This window comes from Grammomys surdaster, unplaced genomic scaffold (genome assembly GCF_004785775.1).
Source record: "Grammomys surdaster isolate TR1022 unplaced genomic scaffold, NIH_TR_1.0 125861, whole genome shotgun sequence".
NCBI classification, from domain to species: Eukaryota; Metazoa; Chordata; class Mammalia; order Rodentia; family Muridae; genus Grammomys; species Grammomys surdaster.
Genome location: NW_021620687.1, coordinates 3,237,408 through 3,248,945, shown reverse-complemented (window position 1 = coordinate 3,248,945; position 11,538 = coordinate 3,237,408). Strand labels below are relative to the sequence as shown.

Below are 11,538 nucleotides of genomic sequence, written 5' to 3'. Positions count from 1 at the left end.
CTGTACTGAGCAGCCCGGGGTGGCCAGGCGTGCCATCAAGGCCCTAATCGTGCCAGGCCTGCGGTGGCAACCTCAGATCCCCAGTGCAGGAGGAGCTCCGGGTCTTCTCAGCGCTGTGCCATCCAGGCCGCCTCACTGTCTCCGCCCGGCACCTGGCCCGGAGCAGGTATGGTCAGGTTGGCGGCTGATTCTTGGACGCCGTGGGCGTGGTAAGAATTCTGGGCCCCGGGCCATCCAAGGTCAGGGGCGCTCCTCTGCAGTTTGAACTTTCCCTACTGTCGACCTGGGCCTGTGTGGAGCTCTGTCACTCTCCTGCAAGGCTTGGCTGAACACATGCTCTCCACTGTAATCCCGCTATGAGCAGAGGCAAAAGTCCTTCGCCAGTAGAGACCCAGCCTGAGATAAGAGAGTCAGGACAGTCCGAGGCTGGCATCCTGGCCTTGTCGCTTACCTTTCCCTCTGCAAGGGCGCCCTCTGCTCTCAGTTGCCGCTGTGTCTTTTACGTATTTTCTATCTCCTTTCCTTTCTTCTTTCTTCCTTTTTATATTTTCCTTTCAGTTGCTCCTTCCTTCATTTTTTTCCTTTTTCTTGCATCGTCCATCTTTATGTCCAAATCTCTCTCTCTGCGTTTCCTTTCCAAATTGTTCTTCCGGAGGGTGAAGGGCTGGCTTAAAGAAAGCTTGGCGGTTTCATTTTTTTCCCCTCTCGGTACACAGTTTTGAATGTGCTAAGGATAGCGTAAGGAAGCCTCGGTGGTTTTTGGCCTGGTGGGCCTCTGCGCCGACAAGGCCTCGGTTACGATCACGACCGGATGGCGGCGGCCTTGCGTTAGCGGCTGCCTGAGAGATCCGGTGAGGGGGCACCCGCGGCGTCTTTGTGTGCCCACAGCGAGGGCAGGAAACCCTTTGCCAACTTCATTGGTTCAGAAGCTGGAATCAGGGCTGAATTCTTGCCTAGGTTCTGTGGAGCCTGACTACTAAGCAAGCTCCAGCAGGAAGCTTCTTGAGCCGTTCTGCCAGCTTTCCGGGTGCTAACTCGGGCTTTGACCATGATGAGAGAGCCTCACCGGGTCCAAGGCTTGACTGCTTGCTGACTTGCTGGCCGTATTAGATTCAGAAAATGTTAGACACGTCCTGCCTTGTGCAGTTGAGTGTTTGGGAAGGGAGACCTTCCCAGCTCCAATATATTTTAAATGAATGAAAACAATCCCAAATTCAAGAACAGGGAGGGCACACACTGGGGTACTGGTACTGAATTGTAATCTAAGAAAAGCAGCCTAATCACTCTTAATACAGAAAATGAAAACAAACCGCCCTTCCCCCGCAACAGCATAGGCACTACCCGAGACCACAGAACTCTGTTTCCCTTCCCAGCTCAGGCTGATGCCCGGGAATTGTTTTCATTGCTCAGTCAACAACCTGTTATCTGAATGACCAGTACACCCGGTTCCCTCCAGCTCTTCTCTGCCATTTTCTGGATCCGGGTATTGGATTTATTTCAGAGACTAACTTAGTTTTAGGAAGATTCTCAGTTGAGAATGAGGTGGTGTGTGATTACATCCATTTATTATTTCTAGATGTGTAGACAACTCATTTCACGTCCAAATAAAAAAAAGGCAGAAATAAAAACCTGTATACTTTAGGATCAAGTTTCTAGACTCACAAAGGCAATATCTGCTTCTATGAAATTTTTCCCCTTTCTGGCCACACGTAAAGAGCTGCTTAATACTCAGTGCCTGCTCGTTTGTAATCTTTCTATTTAAAGACTAAAGATTTTTGAAAATATTTTTAATTAATGATGATGATGATGATAGACACCTCTGAATACAAAAAGTGAAAAGGTCAGCCAAGAAGACTCTACCACTCACAGTGACAATTAAGAGCAGAGTTATACTCCAGGGTTATTGTTTTAATGAAAACCTGAACCTCAGAGGACTGCCGGATATTTAGAACACCTTGGGCTGTGTTGGGACTGTGTGACTAGGAAGAATTTGCAGGGAAAGGAAAATATTAGGGGGAGGGGACTGAGGCAGTCAGGACAGGCCACATCCAGTTCCTGGTGTTGGCCACTTTCTTCTTCCTACTGACAAGCAAAGGAGGGGGGTCTGTGTTCCCGGGAGCTTCACAGTCCCTCTCTGGTGTAGAGCCTAATATTTGTGGGGGGGGGGATTTCTGTCTCCCAAGACACGAATCTGTTGGAGTATTGGAAAGTGTTTGCTTGAACTATTTCTGAGAAAGAAAGCAAAAAACAAAGATGGAAATGTCTCTGGCCAGCAGTTTTGTGGATAGTGAAGTAATGAGAAACATACCCTTGGAAGGCACAGAATTCACACGTGAATTTAATTAACAGTTTCTAGGAGCTTGCTTTGTGTTCCAGATCGGGATGGGGCCACCCCCCCCCCCCATTAACAACAGTGGCTGTGGCCTTTTCACTTTCTTCTCATCCCCAAAGATTCTAAGGGGTGAAAAATAACATCCTCCATTTGACCAAAGGATGAGATTAAAGTCAATGTCCAGTCCTCCTCCCGGGTTAATCTGTAGCACTGGACTTGAGCTGTAGTCGGCTAGTTTTGATTCTTGGATCTCTGTTGTTCTGTTTCATGGATAATCAAGGCAGGGGTGCCGGAGACAGAAAAAAAAAAGGAAAGGGGAAGGAAGAAAGGACGTTAGGAAAGAAGAAAAAGGGAAGAGGAGGGAAAGGAAGGAAGGAAGGAAAATGAGATGGTGGAGGAAGAATCCCAGAGAGGTTGATAAAGGGCCTAGAAACGGCCACTTCAAGTGCGGGAGCGACCTTTTAGGCGCTTTTAGGCCACTTTTATGTGAGGCGACCCCTCAGCAAGACAAACTCCTCTGGTCCTGATGTTGACTGGCGATTTTCCCCAGCTCCGGTTTGGGCAGAGGGACTAGGCATACAGACGATGGAGTTTAGAAGCCGCTGCCTAGGAAATAAAATTCGCTGAGCAGTTTGTGCTCAAAGATGTGGGCCAGGGCGCTTGTGACACAATCAGGGCGTTTGTGACACAAACCCCTGAGGCAGTTCTCTCCTTGGCAGTTCCTCTGTGGGGGCCTTCCCTTGTGGAGCAAGGGTGATCTGGGCGCTGTGGAAGCGTCTGGCCGCCTTTCCAATCTAACTAGGATCGGTAGCCCATTTTAGGTGTTTGGTATCATCGTTGGTGCATCGCGACAGCGGCGGTGGTCACTCTGGTTGAGGTGGAGAGAGCCTTGTATTTGACTTTTCGAGGCCGGCTTGGGGGCGCGGGGTGGGGCTCACATCTCTGAGGAGCGCAAGGATTATTTACAGGGTACTCACCAACCAAACACAACAGTCTAATTTAACCTTTCGGAGTCCTCATAAATTTTTACAGGGAGCCGCAGCGAGGCAAACGAATCTGTTGGTCGTTCCTGACTTTCCACCAGCCTGTGTGGGCTTCCGAAACAATAACTCCTTATGAAATATCATAAATATACATTTAAATACAGTGGAGTGAGAATGCGATTTGGCTGCTTTTTTATGGCTTCAATTATTGTCTAATTTTATGTGAGGGGGCTCTGCTGGCCGTGCTCGCACGCGGGACCCGCGCCTTCCTGATGGCGTGATTAATTGTGATATAAAATAGTCCGCTTAAGAAGTGTATGTGTGTCTGGTATGTGTGTGTATGGGGGGGAGGGGTGGCAAGAGAGAGTACAGAGGCAAGGCCAGATTTGATCTTTTAATCTTCGTTGGCCACAATTAAAACAAACCAGATCGTGGAGCTGCGCGATCCCTTTGCATAAAAACATATGGCTTTTGCTATAAAAATTATGACTGCAAAACACCGGGCCATTAATAGCGTGCGGAGTGATTTACGCGTTATTGTTCTGCTGGGCGGACACGTGACGCGCGTGGCCAATGGGTGCGCGGGCGCCGGCAACTTATTAGGTGACTGTACTTCACCCCCCTGGTGCCACCAAGTTGTTACATGAAATCTGCAGTTTCATAATTTCGGCGGGTCGGGCTGGGCCGGCCAGGAGCGGGCTACTGCGATGGCCACCACCGGGGCCCTGGGCAACTACTATGTGGACTCCTTCCTCCTGGGCACCGACGCTGCCGACGAGTTGGGTGCGGGACGCTACGCTCCAGGGGCCCTGGGCCAACCCCCAAGACAGGCGGCAGCGCTGGCTGAACACCCTGACTTCAGCCCTTGCAGCTTCCAGTCTAAGGCGGCTGTGTTTGGTGCCTCGTGGAACCCAGTGCACGCGGCGGGCGCCAATGCTGTCCCTGCTGCGGTGTACCACCACCACCACCACCCCTACGTGCACCCCCAGGCGCCCGTGGCGGCGGCGGCGCCGGACGGCAGGTATATGCGCTCCTGGCTGGAGCCCACGCCCGGTGCGCTCTCCTTCGCGGGCTTACCCTCCAGCCGGCCTTATGGCATTAAACCTGAACCGCTGTCGGCCAGAAGGGGTGACTGTCCCACGCTTGACACTCACAGTTTGTCCCTGACTGACTATGCTTGTGGTTCTCCTCCAGTTGATAGAGAAAAACAACCCAGCGAAGGCGCCTTCTCAGAAAACAATGCCGAGAATGAGAGCGGCGGAGACAAGCCCCCCATCGATCCCAGTAAGTGTCTCCTTCCTGCAAACCGGCCTCTGCCTCCACGCAGGCCACCAGGATCTACCAGCGCGTCAGTTTTCTTTCGAGCCTGCCTTGGACCTCGATGGGTGCCTCTGGATCTAGGGCCCGAGAACCAGAAGCTGGTGTTTGGAATACCTCTGATAGGGGTCCCAAGTCCAGAGAACTGTGTGGAGCAGGCCCCGCCGGCTAGGGGAAAAGGGAGGAGGATGCTGCAGTAAGAGGGGGCGGGGCGGGCGTGCGGGTAGAGCTGAGACCCGCCGCCCCTCTCCTAAGCTGCCCCGGCCTAGGACAGGCCGACTTTGGGCGGTTCTTCGAAAGCAGCTCAGAGAAGTCTTTTGTGCGGCTAGATTGTTCAGGAACTGTGGCAGCAATCTGACCCGGGACGCTTGGGGAGACCTCCGATTCCCTCCATTCCTCGCTTTGGCGGTGGCGGCGGAAATCCTGCCCAAGATGAGGCTGCGGGCTTTGGAGCCCTTTGGGTCCCTTTGCCAGATTTATTCAAATAAAGTGGAGACTTGATCAAAGGCATCCTGCCTCCCCGCGTAGTTCCCACGGCCTTCCGGGAAGGTCAAATAAAGAATGGGGACAGTTGCAAGGAAGCTAGGGAAGAGAGAGAGAGAGAGAGAGAGAGAGAGAGAGAGAGAGAGAGAGAGAGAGAGAGAGAGAATTTTGCCACAAGAACTCAGGACAGCCTACTCTTTGCTGGCAAAAAAAAAAAAAATGGTTTCCAAATTTCACCCTTTCACAATATACAGACTGTGGGAGGAAGAAGAGGAGGGGACGGAAGAGAGGTCAAAGTAGGGTGGAGATGGGAGGGAGAGCTGAGACTTTCCCGGTGCTGTTGTAGGTGACCCTCCGTGGGTCTGTCTGCCAGGGTTTCATTGTGTTTCCTCTAACCAATTCAGCGGCATCTTGCACTTCGGCCAGAGGACCCCCCCCAAGAGGCTCCTTCAGACCCACCCGGGATGCTCCTCCCTCTAAACCCAGTGTCTCTCTCCCTCCGCAGATAACCCGGCTGCCAACTGGCTCCATGCTCGCTCCACTCGGAAGAAGCGATGCCCCTACACAAAACACCAGACGCTGGAACTGGAGAAGGAGTTTCTGTTCAACATGTACCTCACACGGGACCGCAGGTACGAGGTGGCCCGGCTGCTGAACCTCACTGAAAGGCAGGTCAAGATCTGGTTCCAGAACCGCAGGATGAAAATGAAGAAGATCAACAAGGACCGGGCAAAAGACGAGTGAGCCTTTAGGGGCTCATTTTTTTTAAAAAAAAAAAAAAAAAAAGAGCAAGCTAGAAAGAAAAAGAAAGGACTGTCTGTCTCCCTCTGTCTCCTCTCCCCCAAACCCAGCCTCCACCACCCGCACAAAGGCGCTCTAAATCCCAGGCCTCATCTCCCCCTGGCAGTCTCTGCTCAGGCTGCTCCTAGGCCTGCGGCTTTAATGGAGGAGGTATTGTAAGCTTTCCATTTTGTAGAAGGCGCTCCCGCGCACGCGGGCGCACACACACACACAGGGAGGGCATTAGCGCTGTTGACTGTATGTACTAGCTTGTATATATATATTTAAAAAAATCTACCTGCTTCTGACTTTAAGCAAAAGGAAAGAAAACTACCTTTTTATATAATGCACAATTGTTGATGACTGGCTGTATAGTTTTTAGTCTCTTGTAGCTAATTTAATTTGCTCTTCGTGTGGCAGATTGTTCTGCCGAGATACTTGAACACTGTGTTTTATTGTGGTAATTATGTTTTGTGACTCAAACTTCTGTGCTGGGTGAAGCACCCATTGTGACTGTGGAAACTAGAATTCGATTTGAACTCAGGTTGTTTATGGGGGAAGAGAGGCCGTGGCATAGAGTATAGCTCTGTAGTGGAATACGTCTTCTGTGTAACTAGACTACGATTGTAAACTAGCTGTAAGGATTTCCCAGTGAAATCAGACTTGGAAAGAAAAGGGAGGTGGTTTTCCGGGATGCATAGATTCATGATTTATCTACTTTTGAAATGTGGGTTTCTTCATCTTTACGTGTTCTAGACTCCAGTTTTGTCCAATGTATATAGAATCTCCATATTAAAGAAATATTCATACTCAGAAAGCTTGAATATTGTTTTTGCACCAGAGGAGAAGTGAGGAAATCCGGAGCTATACATGTGTGCAGAGGGTTACTACCTATGGTTTCTGCTTAATTTTAATTGGGGAAAGTCAGTGCTGTTCTGATGGAGTTAATTTTATTGATAATAAATTATACACCATGAAACCGCTATTGGGCTACTGTAGATTTGTATCCTTGGTGAATTTGGGGTTTCCATCGGACTGAACATACACTGTATATTTTGCAATAGTTACCTCAAGGCCTACTGACCAAATTGTTGTGTCAAGATATTTAACTTTTGCCAAATAAAATATATTGATTCTTTTACGTTGTGCGGGTCTGTTTTTTACACCTTCTTTTTCTAGGTATGTTTTCTTCGGGGGAGGGCTGAGGTGAGGTGGGGAGTGGGGGAAAAGCCCTAATTCTGTCTCTAGCTGGAACCAGTAGTCGGGCCAGGCCTAAGCACTCCCGACTCAGCCAGTTGCTGGTCGCTAGGAAGCAGGAGCGGAAAGCTGGGAAGACCAAAGGCGGGTCTGCTTGCCAGACCAACAGAGACGCATCTGAGGTGCAGGCAGAACTGGGCATCGCTGGCCAGCAGCGGTGGAAAGTCCATTCTTTCATTTCGGTGTACCTAAAAAAAAAAAAAAAATCCCAAACCTGGACTCACAAGAAAACGACTGAAGTCTTTGGAAGCAGCTGAGAGTTGAGAGCTGGAAGTCGAGGAGCCGAGGGCTTGTTCCCTGCTAAGAAGGCTCTGAGGAGACAGGCAGGAGCCACATGTGGGCAATGAGGTGGCTCCTTCAAATATTCAAGGGTTTTCAGAGAGTAGAAAAGTCCCTGTGCTACTGAGTCCTGCCAACCTGACCTGGGGCGGGTTGGGGGTAGAGCTCAACATCCTACACTGCTAAGCCACCTCCGGAGCTTAAGTCTCCACAGAAGCAGGCCTTAGCAACCGACAAGCCCCGAAGCGCCATAAAAGAAAATGAGGGCTGTTACCCTTTATGGGGTGTAAAGGGCTGCGTAGGGGGACGGCTACAAGCCTTCGGAGGCCCAAGCGCCTTCCAGATGTAAGCAGAGGATTCTGCCTTGTCTCACCGCCCCCCCCCAACTCCTTTTCTTCGCACCTCCCCCCATCGCTCTGCAATGTCGACTGTCTTCTAACGCGGGGAAAGGGGGACCAGGGTGCGGGTGGATGAGGCTTCTCCTTAGCCCCCACCCCCAATGCGCCGCCAGGTTGGCACGCCCTCTGTTGTTGCAGACAGAAAGGACTTCAAAGCCTATGCAGCAAGGGTGTGCCATAAAGGAAGGTCTGCGAACTGTCTGGAATTCGGCTCTTAATGAGTTTACAACTGTCCAGCTCCAATTAGGGTATCCCACCAAAACCCTTTCATTTGTTTGCTCTGTCTGCCGCCGATAAAGAGACTGCGGAAACAGCCCTCTTTTATGGGTATTGCCCCTTCTGCAGCGTAGGTTCCTGGCTACCCAAGGATTCCCCAGGGACAGGGCCCTCGCTCCGCCCATGGGAGTGGGGTCACCGGCGTTGCCGAAGTTCACGCGGGCCAGAGAGCTGCGGCTGCAGTGCCAGGAAAAGTCCAGGAGATGGCAGTGTGGCTCCACGCAAGAGGCGTTCTCGCCGCCATCTCCGGCCGCCGCGACCTAGGAAGCTCCTAAAATGTCGACTTGAAGCGAGCCTTTCTGGAATGGGATTTGTGTGAACAGCAGTCATATATTTTCCCTGCTGCTCACGCCAGCCTGAAAGCCTCCAGGGGACACAAGCATGCGCCAGGGCTTGCCTGACCGTCGGCGCTCTCTCCTCCCCGGCCCCATTCCGAGGCCGCTGTGCTGCGGTGCCGAAGGTGCGGGGCTGTGGCTCAGAACGCCAGTTCCATCCCAGGGTCACAGTTCTCATCCCAGCAGAGATCTAGGGACAGCGAGGCGCACTGGGACGGTCGTTCACGATCGGAGGACATGGGGACGAACATCTAAGGCCCCAGGACCAGATGAACCAACAGAGAACGCACGCTGTGGCCGCGGGTTCCGCCGACCCGTGAGGCCCCAAAACCTGGTTCAGGGTTGGGTACCGGGCCTAGTTAGCCAGCACCAGTAAGGAGAGAGAGAGAGAGAGAGAGAGAGAGAGAGAGAGAGAGAGAGAGAGAGAGAGAGAGAACGTCGGAGGAACCTGACCTTAAAATGAGGCGGCTTGAAAATTGGTTGTAAAATTATACTTGGTGGTTGGCTGTCTTGTGTAGATCAGCAGGGAACTTGGCCCATTGGGGTAACTCAGGAAGCAGTCTAGAAACTGTTAGGTTATTTGAAAATAAATGATACATACGCTTAAGTAAGTACAGTAACACACAAGCTCCAGAACTGGCATTCATGTGGTTGAAATCGTCCTTGCTTCTCTGGCCGTGGTATTTCTTTGGCATTGAAGGACCAGGACTACTCTGGCGTCGTCGGTTGAGGAGGCTAGCAGAAAAAAAAGTCCCAATTCATTCTTTTAATGTTAGATGGGGACAAGCTTCAGAGCAAGGGCGACAAGTATGTTAGGATCAGGATGGTTTCGGAAAGAAAACACCGGAGCAAACAGAGAGGCGGCTTTTCGAAATCGCCGTGAATGTAGACTGTGCAGTGCATTTATTTGGGTCGTAATAGTCTCGGCCAAGACCACAAAATGTTTATGACTCGAATCTCCGTGCTGAACACGCTGTAAAACCAGGGACTCGATTTTGGCTGACAGCTCTCCTGAGTCTCCCTCTCTTTCTCCCTCTTACTCCCTTAAAAAAAAATCTCCCTGCATACACGTGGGTATTACAGGCACATATCATTGTTATATTTCCGTATGTAACTCACGTTACTTTACAGCCTCTGATTGTAGGAAGGGTTTTATAGCTTCTTGGAGAGAGCTCCAAAAGATACGTGTTCACCTAATCCTCAGAAATCTATATTTATGTTACTGCTGGGCAGTGGACACAAATAGAAAACTCCATTTTTCTAACAATGGAAGTCACGGGTTGGCAGCAACCGCTTCCCTCCACCGATCATAGAGGGCCCAGGTAGGTGCAGGCCCTCCAGGGGCTCAGAGGCCTGGTGAACTGCCTAGGCCGGCAGCCTCCCTTGCCCTTGGCCGACTGGCGGCAGCCGGCAGGCTGTTCTCTGGTCTTCGTTACTGAGAGGCTTTTCATAACCTGTCGACGTCTTCGCCCAGACAAGACCCGGCAAGGAACTGAGCTTATTCATTCGCTTGGGGAGGAATTGGTGGCAGCGTCCAAGTCAGGCGCCTTTCACCAAGTCGGGGACAGTCTCAAAGCCCAATAGCTGAAGCCCACAATCTTCTCAGGGGAGAAGAATAAAAACGTTTAAAGCCCCCCAAACTCAGCAGCACTCGATTCTCCAGAAGGCACCGTTCGTTTGCTGCAAAGCTCTGGGTTTTACATTCTAAACCAATATTTAAACATCGAGGACTATTTGGCCACAGGAAACAAACTCTGGCAGTAGGTTTAAAAGCTAATTCTGGGAAAGCATTGAGAAATATTTAGATAGCAGATTAAAAACTGGCTTAAACGGCGTCTTCTTTAGCCTGGACTAAATAGTATGTGAATATTTTCACACTAACAGATACGTTTCCAGCATATAAGTAGGGAGCCAATAGCCGAACAACATATATAATTAAACCAGCCTTGCTGAGAGTCTGATTTTGTTCAAAGTCCACCCAGGGAAGAGAGACACAGAAACGAAGTGAAGGCTTCTGTTGACCCTCACACTCTGCTCAGAGGGAAGACTTGAGCCCAGAAGTGCCAAGGCCCTGGAAGCAGCAGAATTTGAAACCTATTTGGCCTTGGCAAACTAGGACAGAGTCTCTTGCCGGGACTTCTTAGTCGTGCCTGGCCAAATTCAGACAACCTTCCTAGGTATGTTAGAGTCATATTTTTCCTGCTCGGCTCAACTCGCTCCGCACTCTGGTTATCAGGTCTCCTCCTAAAGAAAAGTTCCACTTTAAACACCATAGCTCTGGACTGCTCCAGCCGCCTGAGTCTAGACAGACCTCCTTGGCCTGCCTAGCCTTTCACTTTGCGCCTTGCTCTGTGTCACCCCAGGAACAATTTATTGGTCTAAAGCCGTCTAATTTCGCCTCTTTGATCTCCCAGCCTTCTTTTTGTTTGCTTCGTCTTCTTTTAGCTATTTTAGAATTTTATTTCTCTTTTAGAAGATGCTGTTATTTCAATCCCCCCTTCCTGTTTTACCTCTGCTGTTTCCCATTCTGATCCACCATAAAGGGGATCCCGGATATTGCCGCCCCAGGGTGGGTCCTAATGCTCCAGGGGAGATAGCCTAGCTCCCACCTGCCCTCCTCCCCACCAAAGCCTGAGCCCTTTACTAGGTAGGAGCTGGGGCTCCTGTTCCAGCGGGATTTGAACATCCTTCTGTCTTTTGTGCTCCCAAGACCCCCTGAGAGTATGCGGTAAACGTGGGTGGGGTAGGTGGAGGCAGCCTGCACCCACTGCAAGTGATAAGAAAGTGTTTTGTATACCAGGAACCAAACTCTATAATTTAGAGGAGAATTTCCGGGGCAATTCCATTGTGAAGTCGGGTTTATGATGTGCAATCGAGCTGGGCAGTAAAAGGTGGCCAGTCTTCCAGCATGGCCTGGTCAGTTTATGAGGCGTTTAGGGAAAGAGTTCACCCAAATATCCTCCAAAAAGCGTTGAACAGCAGAGCCTTCACCCCTCCTATCACCGCAGGGGGAGGGGGTCTGAAGCCCAGAAAGGTAAGCCCCCAGGGTGGGTGACTATTTGGGAGAAAAGGAGACTGTTTGCGCTTAGAAAACACAA

General features: G+C 50.7%; 1 protein-coding gene across 1 annotated transcript; it reads left to right on the top strand.

The window, feature by feature from the left end:
- The first annotated feature begins 4,022 nt into the window (after nucleotides 1-4,022).
- On the top strand, nucleotides 4,023-5,859 carry Hoxa9 (homeobox A9). Its single transcript, XM_028790056.1, has 2 exons — nucleotides 4,023-4,599; nucleotides 5,621-5,859. Exons 1-2 carry the CDS (start codon nucleotides 4,023-4,025, stop codon nucleotides 5,857-5,859), a joined length of 816 nt encoding a protein of 271 aa, XP_028645889.1.
- Nucleotides 5,860-11,538: the final 5,679 nt, after the last annotated feature.